This window comes from Ranitomeya imitator, chromosome 2 (genome assembly GCF_032444005.1).
Source record: "Ranitomeya imitator isolate aRanImi1 chromosome 2, aRanImi1.pri, whole genome shotgun sequence".
Classification (NCBI taxonomy): domain Eukaryota; kingdom Metazoa; phylum Chordata; class Amphibia; order Anura; family Dendrobatidae; genus Ranitomeya; species Ranitomeya imitator.
Genome location: NC_091283.1, coordinates 169744528 through 169763771, shown reverse-complemented (window position 1 = coordinate 169763771; position 19244 = coordinate 169744528). Strand labels below are relative to the sequence as shown.

General features: G+C 47.1%; 1 protein-coding gene across 1 annotated transcript in view; it reads right to left on the bottom strand.

Moving 5' to 3' along the window:
- The window catches only part of PLXNA3 (plexin A3), a 109996-nt gene that overhangs the window by 42114 nt on the left and 48638 nt on the right, over positions 1-19244 (bottom strand). Inside the window, exons 4-5 of the mRNA XM_069747929.1 lie at positions 11803-11931; positions 10850-10950 (exon numbers count right to left, since the gene is read on the bottom strand). Coding sequence (XP_069604030.1) covers positions 10850-10950; positions 11803-11931 — 230 coding nt within the window. The remainder of the gene's footprint in view (positions 1-10849; positions 10951-11802; positions 11932-19244) is intronic.

Sequence of the window (19244 nt, the reverse complement as noted above, 5' to 3'; positions counted from 1 at the left end):
TACAGGGCTCTGGCAGTGCTCCTCCTGTTCCTCCTTGCACAAAGGCTGAGGTAGCGGTCCTGCTGATGGGTTGTTGCCCTCCTACGGCCCCCTCCACATCTCCTGGTGTACTGGCCTGTCTCCTGGTAGCACCTCCAGCCTCTGGACACTACGCTGACAGACACAGCAAACCTTCTTGCCACAGCTCACATTGATGTGCCATCCTGGATGAGCTGCACTACCTGAGCCACTTGTGTGGGTTGTAGAGTCCGTCTCCTGCTACCACGAGTGTGAAAGCACAACCAACATTCAAAAGTGACCAAAACATCAGCCAGAAAGCATTGGTACTGACATGTGGTCTGTGGTCCCCACCTGCAGAACCACTCCTTTATTGAGGGTGTCTTGATGATTGCCAATAATTTCCATCTGTTGTCTAATCCATTTGCACAACAGCATGTGAAATTGATTGTCAATCAGTGTTGATTCCTAAGTGGAGAGTTTGATTTCACAGAAGTTTAATTTACTTTGAGTTATATTCTGTTTAAGTGATCCCTTTACCTTTTTGAGCAGTGTATATACACATACATATACCTATACACACATTATATACATACACATACCTATACACACATATATATATATATATATATATATATATATATATATATATACACACACACACACATATACATACATACACACACACACACACACATATACCTATACAGGCATATATACACATACAGTGCCTACAAGTAGTATTCAACCCCCTGCAGGTTTACACATTTGGAATTAACTTGGCATTGTGACATTTGGACTGTAGATCAGCCTGGAAGTGTGAAATGCACTGCAGCAAAAAAGAATGTTATTTCTTTGTTTATTTTTTTTTTAAATTGTGAAAAGTCTTTTCAGAGGGTCATTTATTATTCAACCCCTCAACCCACCAGAATTCTGTTTGGTTCCCCTAAAGTATTAAGTAGTTCAGGCACAAAGAACAATGAGCTTCACATGTTTGGATTAATTATCTCTTTTTCCAGCCTTTTCTAACTATTTAAGACCCTCCCCAAACTTGTGAACAGCACTCATACATGGTCAACATGGGAAAGACAAAGAAGCATTCCAAGGCCATCAGAGACAAGATCGTGGAGGGTCACAAGGCTGGCAAGGGGTACAAAATCTTTCCAAGGAGTTGGGCCTACCTGTCTCCACTGTTGGGAGCATCATCCGGAAGTGGAAGGCTTATGGAACTACTGTTAGCCTTCCACGGCCTGGACAGCCTTTGAAAGTTTCCTCCCGTGCCGAGGCCAGGCTTGCCCGAAGAGTCAAGGCTAACCCAAGGACAACAAGGAAGGAGCTCCGGGAAGATCTCATGGCAGTGGGGACATTGGTTTCAGTCAATACCATAAATAACGTACTCCACCGCAATGGTCTCCGTTCCAGACGAGCCCGTTAGGTACCTTTACTTTCAAAGCGTCATGTCAAGGCTCGTCTACAGTTTGCTCATGATCACTTGGAGGACTCTGAGACTGACTGGTTCAAGGTTCTCTGGTCTGATGAGACCAAGATCGAGATCTTTGGTGCCAACCACACACGTGACGTTTGGAGACTGGATGGCACTGCATACGACCCCAAGAATACCATCCCTACAGTCAAGCATGGTGGTGGCAGCATCATGCTGTGGGGCTGTTTCTCAGCCAAGGGGCCTGGCCATCTGGTCCGCATCCATGGGAAGATGGATAGCACGGCCTACCTGGAGATTTTGGCCAAGAACCTCCGCTCCTCCATCAAGGATCTTAAGATGGGTCGTCATTTCATCTTCCAACAAGACAACGACCCAAAGCACACAGCCAAGAAAACCAAGGCCTGGTTCAAGAGGCAAAAAATCAAGGTGTTGCAGTGGTCTAGTCAGTCTCCTGACCTTAACCCAATTGAAAACTTGTGGAAGGAGCTCAAGATTAAAGTCCACATGAGACACCCAAAGAACCTAGATAACTTGGAGAAGATCTGCATGGAGGAGTGGGCCAAGATAACTCCAGAGACCTGTGCCGGCCTGATCAGGTCTTATAAAAGACGATTATTAGCTGTAATTGCAAACAAAGGTTATTCCACAAAATATTAAACCTAGGGGTTGAATAATAATTGACCCACACTTTTATGTTTAAAATTTATAAAAATTTAACTGAGCAACAAAACTTTTTGGTTTGTAAGATTAATTCATCTGTTAATAAATCCTGCTCTTGTTTGAAGTTTGAAGGCTCTAACTTATTTGCATCTTATTAAACCTGCTAAATCTGCAGGGGGTTGAATACTACTTGTAGGCATTGTACATATACCTATACACACATTATATATATACATACATATGGCTATACACACACACACACTATATATACATACATATACCTATACACACACATATCTATACACACATTATATATCTATACACATTATATATGCACATACATATACCTATACACACATTATATATACACAAATATAGCTATACACACATTATATATACATACACATACATATACACACATATATACACAAATATAGCTATACACACACATTATATATACATACATATACTCATACACACACATTATATAAACATACACATACATATAACTATACACACACATTATATACACACAGAGTGAACCCCATTGTGTGTAAATCCATTTCTAGAACCCCTGGTATACGCGTGGTGTGTCAGGCTGCTTCTGCAAAGCCAATATAAACACCCGCACTACATTTCCCAACCCTGCTGTTATGTAGAAGTATAACTCTCATCAGGCACTTTCAGTCATTACTGCTCCCCTTCCTGATATATGAGCATTGCAGATCAGTGATAATCTAGGTGCAGGGATTGATGGGGCAGTGGGGGTAGGCATGGATGGGTGGGATGCATTCCGGTCTCACTATTGAGATAATGACATGCAAGTTGTGGGGGGGACACTATGGAAGACCATCAGTTATGGGGCTCTATAACTACCTTTTGGCCCGCCCTGTGTGACCACTCGCACCTGTGCGACCACTCGCACCTGTGCGGCCGTGCAGAGGGTGCACACAGGGTTAAGGCTGGGGTTGAGCTCTGCTATGTATGACAGACCAGTCTGGAGAATCTCTCTCCTCACCTGGGAACACACAACTGCTAAACCCATTGGGTGGGGGAGGGGAATACAATACTTCCTCCTTGTTAAATCCCAGCCAGGAAAGAGAAACAGACACCCAGACACACACATCAATCCTGCGCCTGCACTGACAGCCCGCAGCCCTATCTGCCCCACAGCCGCCATACCCTGCTGGAATGGAGACTGCTGGATGACTGGTTTTTTAGTGTTTTGTTAATTCACTGTATAAAAAACAACAACAAAAAATAATTTGTGGCTTACCAGCGATTGCAGAACTACAAGTGTCATCATGCGCTACCTATCTAAACTGTACCAGAACTGCAAAGCATCAGCCTGCTCGTATAGCACAGGATTTATTAAGCCATTTAATGTTTAACACTTTCATCAATCGCATAATTCCCCAGGTCAGACCATTTCCGTTCACACATTTTTACCGCCGGGGAACCCAACAAAAACATTTCCCTCTTTGTGAGCCCCAAAAATGACAACAGCCATGCGGATTAATTAATGGCACCAAAAATCCCTATTTTGGCTAGAAAGGGTGCCTGTCTAATAGGAGGGGTTTTTTTTTGCGTTTTCCTAAACACTTTTCTATAGGATTTAAATAAGAATTCAAAGAAAAACATTTGTAGAAAATGTGCCAAAATAGAAAAAACACCATTAAAAGTGCTTAAGAAAAAAAAAAATCTGTTTAAAAATTATTTCTTTTGCGAGCATTTAAGATGTTAAAAAAAAAGGGGGCATTGAACAGAGACCAAGAAAAACACTGACAGCCAATAGCCTAGCTACCGGTGGGCAGAGGAGGCAATCGCCCTGGGCCCCGCGTTCTGAGGGGTCCACCTGGAGATATGCTACGGTACAGTTGCACACTGTGGCAGAGTGGGGAGACTCGATCTCACTGCCCTGCCACCCAGCCGCCATGAGATCCTTGAGCAGGAGGGAGCCCCCAACCCGTCATCACAAGTTCTACTTTAAACAGCTGGATACAGATGACCACATTGATGTCACGTCTGATGTCACTGAAGAAGACACTGACAGTGTGCACGATGACATCATTACCTGGTGCTCGCTGCACTGAGATATGTGGGTGCTTGGGGCAGCGGAGGAACAAGGAGGAGAGGTGAGTATTGTATTTTTTTTATGGGGAGTGCATTATACTGTATGGAGGTCTATGGGGAATGCATTATACTATAGAGCCTGCCTATGAGGAGTGCATTATACCATATAGACTCTGCCTATGGGGGGTGCATTATGCTATAGAGTCTGCCTATGGGGAATGCATTATACTATATAGAATCTGCCTATGGGGGGTGCATTATGCGATAGAGTCTGCCTATGGGGAGTGCATTATCCTATATAGAGTCTGCCTATTGGGGGGTGCATTATACTATATACAGTCTGCCTATGGGGAGTGCATTATATTATATAGAGTCTGCCTATGGGGTTGCATTATACTATATAGAGTTTGTTTATGGGGAGTGCATTATACTATATAGAGTCTGTTTATGGGGGGTGCATTATACTATATAGATTCTGCCTATGGGGGGTGCATTATGCTATATAGTGTGCCTATGGGGAGTGCATTATACTATACAGAGTCTGCCTATGGGGAGTGCATTATACTATATAGTCTGCCTATGGGGGGTGCATTATGCTATAGAGTCTGCCTATGGGGAATGCATTACACTATATTGAGTCTGCCTATAGGGGTGCATTATACTATATAGAGTCTGCCTATGGGGGGTGCATTATGCTATAGAGTCTGCCTATGGGGAGTGCATTATCCTATATAGAGTCTGCCTATTGGGGGGTGCATTATACTATATACAGTCTGCCTATGGGGAGTGCATTATATTATATAGAGTCTGCCTATGGGGTTGCATTATACTATATAGAGTTTGTTTATGGGGAGTGCATTATACTATATAGAGTCTGTTTATGGGGGGTGCATTATACTATATAGATTCTGCCTATGGGGGGTGCATTATGCTATATAGTGTGCCTATGGGGAGTGCATTATACTATACAGAGTCTGCCTATGGGGAGTGCATTATACTATATAGTCTGCCTATGGGGGGTGCATTATGCTATAGAGTCTGCCTATGGGGAATGCATTACACTATATTGAGTCTGCCTATAGGGGTGCATTATACTATATAGAGTCTGCCTATGGGGGGTGCTTTATACTATATAGAGTCTGCCTATGGGGAGTGCATTATCTACTATATAATTGTCTAAGGGTCACTTCCGTCTGTCTGTCACGGATATTCATTGGTCGCGGCCTCTGTCTGTCCTGGAAATCCAAGTCGCTGATTGGTCGCGGCAAAACAGCCACAACCAATCAGCAACAGGCACAGTCCGGAAGAAAATGGCCGCTCCTTACTACCTGCAGTCAGTGGCCGGCGCCCGCATACTCCCCTCACCGCTCACACAGGGTTAATGCTGGCGGTAACGGACCGCGTTATGCCGCGGGTAACGCACTCCGTTACTGCCGCTATTAACCCTGTGTGTCCCCAACCTTTTACTATTGATGCTGCGAGACCGCTAAGTCATCTGGGTAATTTCGCAATGCATCCTGGGAACGGGAGATGGCGGCAGCCGCGAGCCTATCGCCGGAGCTCCGCTGGATCCCAGGAGGTGAGTATATAACTATTTTTTATTTTAATTATTCTTTTTTAACAGGGATATGGTGCCCACACTGCTGTATACTATGTGGGCTGTGTTACATACCGCGTGGCTCTGTGCTGTATAATACATAGGCAGTGTTATATACTGCGTGGGCTGTGATATATACTACGTGACTGGGCAGTATACTACGTGGCTCTGTGCTGTATACTACGTAGCTGGGCAATATACTACGTGGGCTGTGCAATATACTACGTGACTGGGCAATATAATACGTGGGCTGTGCAATATACTACGTGACTGGGCAGTATACTACGTGGCTCTGTGCTGTATACTACGTAGCTGGGCAATATACTACGTGGCTGGGCAATATACTACGTGACTGGGCAATATACTACGTGGCTGGGCAATATAATACGTGGGCTGTGCAATATACTACGTGACTGGGCAATATACTACGTAGCTGGGCAATATACTGCGTGGGCTGTGCAATATACTACGTGGACATGCATATTCTAGAATACCCGATGCGTTAGAATTGGGCCACCATCTAGTACTATATAGAAGACTATTGGGAGTTCATTATACTATATAAAGTCTGCCTATGGAGAGTGCATTATACTATATGGAGGCATACAGAGGGTGCAATATACTATAGAAGCCTATGGGGGTGAAGTATACTATCTATATAGAGACCTATGGAGAGTGCATTATCCTATAGGGAGGCCTATGAGGAGTGCATTATACTATACTGAGCACTATCTGATGCATTATCCTATATGGTGTCTATTTAGGGAGTCACCATACAGTATTTAGAGGGCATAGAGTACCACACAGTAGGTGCAGTATTGGGGTATCAGCAGGATGAGCAGTTTGGGCAGGTTGGGAATAGATGGTGACGGTGCTAAATAGTGTAATAGGAGAAGTAAAATGTGTCATTGTTGTAAACTCTGCAGCCGAGTCCTGGTTGGAGAAGTTGTCGTGTCAGTCTGGCTCAGATGGAAAAGATGGGAAAAAGTGAACAATTCCATCAGAATTAAAATAAGCTGCAAGTCACTATCTGTACAGTCCTGCTCATTGTTATTGGCACCCATGAAGTTTAAGTACATAATGTGGATTGTCTCCTGAAAAAAAAAGGAATCAAGTGAAATAGTTTTTTTTTTGGGTAGAGCTCTCGTGTTAAATAAAAGAGAAAATTATAAACACTAATTTAAAACAAAAAACAATGGGAGGGAAAGATAGAAAAACCTAAAGCTGCTGTGCACTGGTATTGGCCCCTTTACATTAAATTGGTATGGAAAGATATTTTTACTCGCCTGTGGTAAATCACAAATGACAATCACCTGTGATTGTTGGTGCCCATGTGACATGAATTAGCCAATGAATGATGACTTCAGCGTTTAAAAAAAAAAACCATGGCAGGCCGTGTTCCTTTGTCACAATGGTGAAGACAAAGGAGCTGGTCTGAGGACATCAGAACTGATATTATTAGCAAACACATCTTCCAAATGGTATAAGGATATCTCCAAAGACCTTGGTATCCTTGTTTCAACAGTGCACAATGTTATTAAGCCGTCTGCCAAGCATGGTACCCTTAAGAACCTCCCTGGACGTGGAGGGGGTAAAATTCACCAGAAATGACTTCGAAGGTTAGTGCGAATGGTTGAAAAAACACCAAGTCAAACATCCACAGAACTGAAGGCGAACCTAGAAATGGAACCCCAAGTCTGAGGTTATGGTTTAAAAAAGTACCATACGCCACACACTAAAAAAAAGCAAAGCTTTATGGGCGAAGGCCAAACAAAAAACCATTGCTTAAGAAAAGACAAAAAAGGAACAACTGATTTGTCAAAGAGTACTTTTACAAACCACAATCCTTCTGGGAAAATGTTCTGTGGACAGATGAAACAAAAATAGAGCTTTTTGGCAACGCAAAGCAACAGTTTGTTAACAGACGGCACAATGAAACTTATAAGGAAAATAACACCCTACCAACAGTTAAGCATGGTGGAGGATCCATAATGCTGTGGGGTTGCTTTTGTCCGTCTGGTACTGGAGGCCTTAACCGTATCACAGGAATCATGAAATCCAAGAATTATTAAGAGATTTTAGAGCGAAATGTCCTACCCATTGTAAGAAAACTTGGTTTGAGTCAAAGATCATGGGTCCACAAGACAATGACTTAAAGCACACATCCAAAAGTACACAGGAATGGTTGAAAAAGACCTGACCTGAATCCCATTGAAAATCTTTGGGGCGAGCTGAAATCTGCCATTGGAAAAAAGAACCCTATTATTTTCAGTAACAGCGCAGTGATCTGCTGAGGTTCTCCTCTGCTGTAATCAGGGTTATCCATTTAGGGGCCTGCTCAGAAGTATGAAATACTAAGTGATCAAAATGTCATTAGTAACCAAAAACTGTCTGAATAAAAAATAAGCTGGAAAAATAACAAAAGAGATAAGGATATGAGAAAACCGTTCCATGAACCTGCAATTTTCTTTTTTTTTTTTTTTTTTTTAACAAAGTTCTTACATTTTTTAGCTACTAAAAATAAAAAAAGCATAATTATAACTACATCAACCTGGAAAATCATGCTATCAGGTTATTTTCCCAGCACAATAAATAAATATATATATAAAATTATATTTTGAATGTCTAGCATGTCACTGTTTTTGGACTCCCCTTTTTTCAACTAATATATCTATATTTGTGTATATATACACACATACACAGTGGGTACGTTAAGTATTCAGACCCCTTTAAATTTTTCACTCTTTCGTTGCAGCCATTTGGTAAATTCAAAACATTTTGAACTGAAAAAAAAAACTAGAAATGTAGACATTTTTTCAAATTTATTAAAAAAAGAAAAACTGAAATATCACATGATCATAAGTATTCAGACCCTTTGCTCTGACACTCATAGTTAAGTCACATGCTGTCCATTTCCTTGTGATCCTCCTTGAGACGATTCTACTCCTTCATTGGAGGCCAGCTGTGTTTAATTAAACTGATAGGACTTGATTTGGAAAGGCACACACCTGTCTATATAAGACCTCACAGCTCACAGTGCATGTCAGACCAAATGAGAATCATGAGGTCAAAGGAACTGGCCAAGGAGCTCAGAGACAGAATTGTGCCAAGGCGCAGATCTGGCCAAGGTTACAACAGAATTTCTGCAGTACTCAAGGTTCCTAAGAGCACAGTGGCCTCCATAATCCTTAAATGAAAGACGTTTGGGACCAGCAGAAGTCTTCCTAGACCTGGCTTCCAGCCAAACTGAGCAATCGTGGGAGAAGAGCCTTGGTGAGAGAGGTAAAGAAGAACTCAAGATCACTGTGGCTGAGCTCCAGAGATGCAGTAGGGAGATGGGAGAAAGTTCCACAAAGTCAGCTATCACTGCAGCCCTCCACCAGTCGGGCCTTTATGGCAGAGTGGCCGGACGGAAGCGTCTCCTCAGTGCAAGACATATGAAAGCCCACATAGAGTTTGCTAAAAAAAACACATGAAGGACCCCCAGACTATGAGAAATAAGATTTTCTGGTCTGATGAGACAAAGATAGACCTATTTGGTGATAATTCTAAGCGGTATGTGTGGAGAAAACCAGGCACTGCTCATCACCTGCCCAATACAATCCCAACAGTGAAACATGGTGGTGGCAGCATCATGCTATGGGGGTGTTTTTCAGCTGCAGGGACAGGACGACTGGTTGCCATTGAAGGAAACATGAATGCGGCCAAGTACAGAGAGATCCTGGATGAAAACCTCTTCCAGAGTGCTCTGGACCTCAGACTTGGCCAAAGGTTCACCTTCCAACAAGACAATGACCTTAAGCACACAGCTAAAATAACAAAGGAGTGGCTTCACAACAAGTCTGTGACCCTTCTTGACTGGCCCAGCCAGAGCCCTGACCTAAACCCAACTGAGAATCTCTGGAGAGACCTGAAAATAGCTGTCCACCAACGTTCACCATCCAACCTGACGGAACTGGAGGGGATCTGCAAGGAAGAATGGCAGAGGATCCCCAAATCCAGGGGGGAAAAACTTGTTGCATCATTCCCAAGAAGACTCGTGGCTGTACCAGCTCAAAAGGTGCTTCTACTCAATACTGGGCAAAGGGTCTGAATACTTATGACCATGTGATATTTCAGTTTATCTTTTTTAATAAATTTGCAAAAATCTCTTCATTTGTTTTTTTTTCAGTCAAGATGGGGTGCAGAGTGTACATTAATGACAAAAAATGAACTTTTTTTTAATTTACCAACTGGCTGCAATGAAAAAGTGAAAAATGTAAAGGGGATCGAGTCATTAAAGAAATGCAACTTATACCACTCTTGGAAGAAGGAGCAGAAAAAAAAATGAAAGTGCAGAAACTAAAGAGTAAGTTTTACAATAACCAACCTGATTAAAAGTCAATTAGAAAACATCCAAAAAGTGAAATAATAATCACTGATTTCGCAGACATACTAGAAAAATAAATTCCAAGTCCGACCGACATTTCGGGTGGATAACAAAAAAAACAAAAAAAAAAGGTAGAAAAGAGAAAACTATCTGACACATAACAAAATTAAATGTGTCATTTAAATAAACAGCAATCTTCTGACCGAATGAAATGAAAGAGCCGGCGACGCAATCACGCCGCGCACAAAACCGTCTTGTTTACTTTCCCCCCTTCTGAATTTGTGTGTCACAACTAATCATCCAGATTGCCAAGCAACTGAACAATCATCTTCTTTCACGGGCAGAAGTTGGAGGGGAGAAAAAAAAAATTACAGAAGCGACAAACCATTAACAGAATGTGCTACTTAGAGAAAAAAGACGACATATTGTCTGGGATGGCGCTCCGTTTGGGAAAATGTGGAGTCTTGGCTCTCTGGCGGAGGCATCGGCGGAGCCAAGACAACATATTTTCATAAATTAAGCCGCGCATTAGCGGATATCTTGTAAACTATTAGCTGGGAATGTGCATAAGCAGAGAGAGGGGAAAACAAATCTACAGAGACGGCTGCGAGCGCTCGAGACGCCTCCTTATATCTGCGCACAATTAAAGGCTGCACTACTGAGACCAGCACGCACATCCTACATCGCGCACACGGCCCTGCGCTCTCACCTGCTGTGCAGTACACACCAGCCGCAGTGAGGGTCTCCGGACCCCAGACACTCTCCGCAAGTGCTATACCTCTGGCAGCTCTCCACCGGAACGCGGCTGACCTGTAACAAGACCAAACGCTAATTAGCCTCCATTGTTTGGTGCCATCACATTTGGGGCTTCTCGAATGTCACCAGGCATCTTCTCTGTCCCTCTGTTATCCCTCCTGGAAATGTAGGAACTGACAACTCGGATAGTTGTCCAATCATTGCTGACTCTATAGGGGCATACGCCTATAACAAGAAGAAATGTCAACTCCCATATGTTTCTATATGTTTCCAGGAGGAACAACAAAGGGGATGACTATTTTTAAGGACCTCTCAGTTCCCCTGACATCTAGTTGAAAAGTTATTTGCTTTTCTTCCCAACCTAACAATTCAGAATTGTTTCTTAGAAGCCTACACCGCACTTTTTCCTTCATTATTCCTCCTGGAAACTGATGAATGCCATATTTCCAGGAGGAATAACAGAGGGACTGACCTTTATTTTACTTCAGGAACTGTAAGTTCTCCTGACAAATCCAGATTAGAAATAACTTCTCACGTCAGAACAAATCCGGGACATCCTTTCTTAGAAATCTACACTGTGCTTTTCCTCTGGTTATTCCTCCTGGTATTCATGATTTTATTTACGGCGTGATAATTAAAAGTGCCAGACAGTGCAGAGTCACAGCCCACAGCACCAACACCGGGAAGGGTAGCACCCAATTGTCAATTTAATCAGACATTTCCAGAAGGAACAATAGAGGAACATGACAAAGTTCAAAGGCCAGAAGCTCCGGAGCTGGCATTTCATAGGGAATACAAGGATTAAAAGTAAAACTGACACATCAGGAGAGATGACCGGCCCGCTCCGCTGCCAGCCCGAACCATCATGGCCGCCATGTGCGATTTAACCCTTTCCTGGGTTCTCACCTGTCTCTCGCTGATGATGTACACAGACTGCCAGTCCGGGCTGAACACCATGTCTCTCAGTATGGGTTTTCCTGGCACCACGGCCGCCGTGTCGTACAAGATGGCATCTGCGGGGCTGTCTACACGAATCTGTCAAAGCAAGAAAACACTTGTGGTGAGCGGCCGCAGGACACAGTGGTCTTTGTGTGAGCAGCCATTGTTACCCAGAACTCCCCCATGTTGCTGCTGTGTACAATCCTCCGACTGACAAACATCATTAGTCTCCATCCCCGGGAAACAGACTGACAGATCCAGGGGTGAAGAGCCGGGAATAGGGGACGAACCGCCCGCCATCCCTGACCGGACACTGCATGGGGATGAGGGGAGATGTGCGGCCCCCTTACTGTAGGGACCAGCGGCCCGGTGCAGCGCAAACACAAGGCAGCGCCGTCACCTCTTTCCAAATCCGCTCTAACAACATCTGCTATAAAACAATTAGGACCTAATTCCTAGAATGTGCTTGCTATAAAACATGAGAAATTTCCCGCTGGGGCACACGGGTCCAGCTGCTCGCAGCGGCTTCTCCAGAGGAGGACGGAGGAGACGCAGATATTGACCGGACACTTCACAGCTGCATGTGGTGTGTAATGGGCGGCTGTCGCTCAAGTCCACGTGCCACGAGCATGACCCAGAGAGAGGACAACGTCTGTACAGCCCCTAGTTACAAGCCAAGCCCGGCCTGGGAAACAGCTACTTTCTAGTATGGTCCCACAGGAGGCCGAGCCCCGCGCAGAGCAGGCCGAGCCCCGCGCAGAGCAGGCCGAGCCCCGCGCAGAGCAGGCCGAGCCCCGCGCAGAGCAGGCCGAGCCCCGCGCAGAGCAGGCCGAGCCCCGCGCAGAGCAGGCCGAGCCCCGCGCAGAGCAGGCCGAGCCCATGAGGAGTAGGCAGTGCCCAGATGGAAGAGACCGTTCCTCAGTAGCACAGGCCAAGCCCCACACAGGGTAGGCGGTGCCCAGATGTAGGAGGCCGAGCCCCATGCAGAGCAGGACATGCCCATGCGGAGTAGGCAGTGGCCAGGTGGAACAGACCAAGCCCCGCGCAGGGTAGGCAGTGCCCAGGTGTTGGAGGCCGAGCCCCATCCAGAGCAGGACATGCCCATGCAGAATAGGAAGTGCCCAGGTGGAATATGCCTTTCCTCAGAACAGACCAAGCCCCACGCAGGGTAAGCAGTGCCTAGGAGCAGGCTGAGCCCCGCACAGAGCAGGACACGCCCATGAGGAGTAGGCAGTGCCCAGGAGCAGGCTGAGCCAAGAGCAGGAAACGCCCATGAGGAGTAGGCAGTACTCTGGTGGAACAGGCCGTTCCTCTGAACAGGCCATGCCCCACACAGGGTAAGGCAGTGCCCAGTTGTGTAGGAGGCCGAGCCCCATGTAGAGCAGGACATGCCCATGCAGAGTAGACAGTGCCCAGGTGGATCAGGCCATTGCCCAGTTGAATAGACAGAGCCCTGCGCAGGGTAGGCAGTGCCCAAGTGTAGGATGCCGATCCCCGCGCAGGGTAGGCCGAGCCCCGGTAGAACAGGTAGCACACCATGCAGAGTAGACAGTGCCCAGGTGGATCAGGCCATTGCCCAGTTGAATAGACAGAGCCCTGCGCAGGGTAGGCAGTGCCCAAGAGTAGGATGCCGATCCCCGCGCAGGGTAGGCCAAGCCCCGGTAGAACAGGTAGCACACCATGCAGAGTAGACAGTGCCCAGGTGGATCAGGCCATTGCCCAGTTGAATAGACAGAGCCCTGCGCAGGGTAGGCAGTGCCCAATTGTAGGATGCCGATCCCCGCGCAGGGTAGGCCGAGCCCCGGTAGAACAGGTAGCACACCATGCAGAGTAGACAGTGCCCAGGCAGAGGAGGCCAAGCTCCATTGCAGCATGGAGGGGGAGAGGCTGAGTCCCACTCACCACAGACCAATAAGCCTGAACACTATCTGTTTAATACTAATCTAGGAGCCAAAATGTGTCCAATGTGCAGTACCCAGTTCTACGTTGTCTCCTGTGACTGGCCAGAGCAATGCCCGTCTGTACAGCCCGCACCACTGGCCAGTCTGCAGCCATGGTGGCTTGTACATCCAGCCCAGAGCGGCCCCTTCCCTGTGCCGGGAGTTTGCACATTGCTGGGCCCCGGCCTCATCTCTGCACATTCTCCTGTCTGACAGCTCAGTGCTAAGTGCGGCATTCTTCTCTCCAAGCAATCATTTCATCCATAAAAACCTGCCAGTAATCCAGCATCCATCAGGAGAATTAACATAAAATATTAAGGCCGGCACCAGAGAAGGAGGGAGAATGGCGGTGGTTTGGGGAAAAGAAGGATGGGGGGGCTGGGCTGGAAGAAAAACAAGACATTTACAAGAGCTGAGCAGCATCATGTGAACCGCTGAGCGATGGGGTAAATTCCCAGACTGCCACTTCATGGGTCATTTATCGGGCACTATCTTACCCCCTACATGCTGTTCCTTGCCACTTTAGTCTATCTTTTTTTCTATTATTTGTATTGCCATTTATACGTTTTCTTTACATTTTGGTTTTCTTTGTAAATTCTGAATTATTACAGCAACCGGAAAAGAAGAGCAGGAGGAAGCGAAATTTTAACACCTGACAACCTCCGAGGACAAGGTGGTGGTTAGAGGTGACGGAGGGAAACTAAAATCAGCCCTTTTCTTACCGCCCTTTAACCACATGAAGCAGATCTGCATCTCGGAGAAAGGGCTCCTCTTTATTGCAGGCAGTAATTGAGTGCGCTGGTCAAAACCACGGAAAAAAAACTCGCTTAATTAAAGGAAAACAGGTGGTCTATGGAGGACGGGGCCTTAAAGGGTCCCTCCTCTGGAAAGCTGGGTGACTAGATCCCACACCGTGGTGCACACATCACCCACAGGATGGGATGATGATTCGCCGATTCCCCATACAGACGCGCCACAAAAACCATAATTAATCCTATTTATGGCACTAGGTGAAGACTCCGCCATCGCCGTTAGTTTAAAAACATTAAACCCCTTGGGGCCCCCTCCTCCGAACCAATTAAGGTCCCCGAGACATAATAGTGATTATTAAAAGCAATAAAGAGGCAGCAACGTGACAATATCCGAACCCGGCAGGATGGTAACCTTCATTATTTTTAGTGGCATCTTGGGCACAAACAGTAGAACACTAGTCGTTTCCTTATTCCATCCCATAAATCTAGCTTTTTTCTATGGTATTCCGGCTTCTGACGACAAAAAAGCGCAAAAAAAAATAGGGCCGTTATGATGGCATGGTCACACTGTGTCCAGGATAATTCCGGGACCCTTTCTTTAGATGCTCAATTATTCTGCAGTGCCTCCACAGGAAATAGTGAGTATTGCAGACAGGCCAATGTCTGCAGTCCTCCAAAACAGAGAGGGGTACAAACCATATTACTATATTAATGAGGTGACAAATTGATTGGGGTTTTCTAAAAGTCATCCCCTGTAATCCAAGGAGAAGAGGGGATATGTAAACTCTCTAATACTTCTTTCCAGTGTTCAAGGGGGTATTTAGAATAAGCACCCACATATTGACAAAAAGGAATGAGATAGCATTAGATAAACATACACAAACAGCGCCACCCCTGTCTATAGGTTGTCTTCAGAACTGCATCTCAGCTCTTATGAAGTGACTAGGGCTGAGCTATGGTACCAGGTGACCTGTAAACAGGAGAGGTGCCGCTTTAGAAAGAAGGCAGACATGTTTATCCATCTCTGTATAACCCCTTTAAGAGGGGCTTGCCCTATTGACACATTCACTTTAAGTGAATAAATCCTCCATTTATAAATTTCACTGAAGCAGCTTGAAGGTATTTAATAATACATAGTGTAATGTGCTTGTCGTTAATTACCTTAGTATAACGCATTCATTATTCATGTGCTTGATGTTTACATGGAGGAGAATGATAATTATATTCATAGGGACTGGGCACCACATACTGGCAGCGCTGGGAGAGCGGGTCACACCTGAACCAAGGAACGTCTGCTAGTTAGGGTAGGGCATTTCTCAGACTCACTATTCTTCATGTGCAACCACCACCTTATTTATTATTTAAGAGACACATCCAACCCTGTTCTTGTTGTCATCGCTCCCACATCCGAGTGGCGGCAACCTGGTCCCGTGCGCCTGTGAGTGAGCAGCGGAAACCTGGTCCCTCACCTGACTATGACCCAATCCTGTGAGTGAGCAGCGGATACCTGGTCCCTCACCTGACTGTGACCCAATCCTGTGCCTGAGCAGCGGCAACCTCGTCCCTCGCCTGACTGTGACCCAATCCTGGGCCTGAGCAGTGGCTACCTCGTCCCTCGCCTGACTGTGACCCAATCCTGTGCCTGAGCAGCGGCTACCTCGTCCCTCGCCTGACTGTGACCCAATCCTGCGCCTGAGCAGCGGCTACATCGTCCCTCGCCTGACTGTGACCCAATCCTGTGCCTGAGCAGCGGCTACATCGTCCCTCGCCTGACTGTGACCCAATCCTGTGCCTGAGCAGTGGCTACCTCGTCCCTCGCCTGACTGTGACCCAATCCTGTGCCTGAGCAGTGGCTACCTCGTCCCTCGCCTGACTGTGACCCAATCCTGTGCCTGAGCAGCGGCAACCTCGTCCCTCGCCTGACTGTGACCCAATCCTGTGCCTGAGCAGCGGAAACCTGGTCCCTCTCCTGACGGTGACCCAATCCTGTGCCTGAGCAGTGGCTACCTCGTCCCTCACCTGACTGACCCAATCCTGTGCCTGAGCAGTGGCTACCTCGTCCCTCGCCTGACTGTGACCCAATCCTGTGCCTGAGCAGTGGCTATCTCGTCCCTCGCCTGACTGTGACCCAATCCTGTGCCAGAGCAGCGGCAACCTCGTCCCTCGCCTGACTGTGACCCAATCCTGTGCCTGAGCAGCTCGGCTACCTCGTCCCTCACCTGACTGTGACCCAATCCTGTGCCTGAGCAGCTCGGCTACCTCGTCCCTCACCTGACTGACCCAATCCTGTGCCTGAGCAGCGGCTACCTCGTCCCTCACCTGACTGACCCAATCCTGTGCCTGAGCAGCTCGGCTACCTCGTGCCTCACCTGACTGACCCAATCCTGTGCCTGAGCAGCTCGGCTACCTCGTCCCTCGCCTGACTGTGACCCAATCCTGTGCCTGAGCAGCGGAAACCTGGTCTCTCTCCTGACTGTGACCCAATCCTGTGCCTGAGCAGTGGCTACCTCGTCACTCACCTGACTGTGACCCAATCCTGTGCCTGAGCAGCTCGGCTACCTCGTCCCTCACCTGACTGTGACCCAATCTTGTGCCTGAGCAGCGGCTACCTCGTCCCTCGCCTGACTGTGACCCAATCCTGTGCCTGAGCAGCGGCAACCTCGTCCCTCACCTGACTGTGACCCAATCCTGTGCCTGAGCAGCGGAAACCTGGTCCCTCTCCTGACTGTGACCCAATCCTGTGCCCAACTGGCGGCAGCCCGATTACATATCTCACTGGCGGCACCCCGGTTACATACCCCACTGGCGGCACCCCGATTACATACCCCCACTGGCGGCACCCTCATTACATACCCCACTGGCGGCACCCTGGTTACATATCCCCACTGGCGGCACCCTGGTTACATACCCCCACTGGCAGCACCCTGGTTACATACCCCACTGGCAGTACCCTCATTACATACCCCACTGGGGCACCCTAGTTACATACCCCACTGGGGCACCCTGATTACATACGCCACTGGCGGCACCCTGGTTACAAACCCCACTGGTGGCACACCCTGGTTACATACCCCACTGGCGGCACCCTCATTACATACCCCACTGGCGGCAACCTGGTTACATACCCCACTGGCGGCACCCTGGTTACATACCCCACTGGCGGCACCCTGGTTACATATCCCCACTGGCGGCACCCTGGTTACATATCCCCACTAGCGGCACCCTGGTTACATACCCCACTGGCAGCACCCTCATTACATACCCCACTGGCGCACTCTGATTACATACTCCCCTGGCAGCACCCTGGTTACAAACCCCACTGGCGGCACATCCTGGTTACATACCCCACTGGCGGCACCCTCATTACATACCCCACTGGTGGCACCCCGATTACATACCCCACTGGCGGCACCCTCATTACATACCCCACTGGTGGCACCCTGGTTACATACCCCACTGGCAGCACCCTTGCTACATGTCCAACTGCCCACACCTTGATCCCATGTCCAATCAGTGAGGGTCTGATCATTGGGACCCCAGGTGATCAGACACTTATCACCTATCCAGAGAAGTGTCGATCTGGCCCAACCCCGCTATTAGTATAGGGTTGCTAATAAGCTCCTAAATTGGGACAGTCGCCCCCCTGACATGTCTATCTTCATAAACACTTGCGTTCCCCATGAAATAAGCAGTAAGAAGTGTCTTTCCATAGAGCACAGTGCTGCCTGGTTCCTCTGTTATTCCTCCTGGAAGGGGGCACTGCACACTATCAGCACTGACTGGATAGTCTCAGACTTCACGCACACCTCTGATACACCTCTTTGATAAGTGGCATTGTAATGCCCAGTTGTCAATTTATTAACACATTTCCAGGGTGAATAACAGGGGAGCGACACTGGAAACTCCAAGGAAAAGATGCCCCAGAAAATTTATTTGACGGGGAATACAAGTGTTTAGTAGGAGCACCTCATCAGGAGAGGCGGCTGCTCCGGCCTTATCTAGCACACAATGGTAATTTATTCTTTCTGCACTTTTTACTGTTTCCTATGAGGCAGCTGGGATTTGTAGCCCTGGGATACACCACAAAGCTAATCACTGATTAATGATAATTATATCCAATGCAACCAGCACAGCAAATGTAAATGATATCCCAAAGCAAACACCGTGCAGGCGAGGTATGTACGGGGCGAGTAATGAACACGGCGCGACACGACAGAAATATGTTGGAGTACGGACCGAGCACTGGTTATGGCCACTACCGGTCTCCAAATCCGCCGACCATCCAATATGCATGAGGATGCCCTGACTGTTCCCCATGGCAAATGTGGGGGAAAAGAAGGGTCAGGCGGGTGGGTTTTCATCATGCCCGATGCTTTTGACATCAGGGGAGATAAGCCACTGCCAGAGGTGTTTGTCAGTGGCCCAGTGAGGACACGTGCAGACCAGACAGAACGGATCCAGAGCATGCCTGTGTATGGTGGGGGTAGCAGGAAGAGTGGTCAGCCATCAAAGGTGTACGGACAACTTTTAACCATTTACTGTTGAGCCAACAGAATATTAGAACGGCTCCAGGTTATTATCCCCGAACAGCCCCGAAAAATAATGGACTCCAAGAATAATCCGCTGTGATCATCTTCTCAGTCACCATTCCTAATTTTTATTTTATTTATTATGCTTTGTTCATAAAGCGCCATCACATTCCGCAGCGTTTTACATG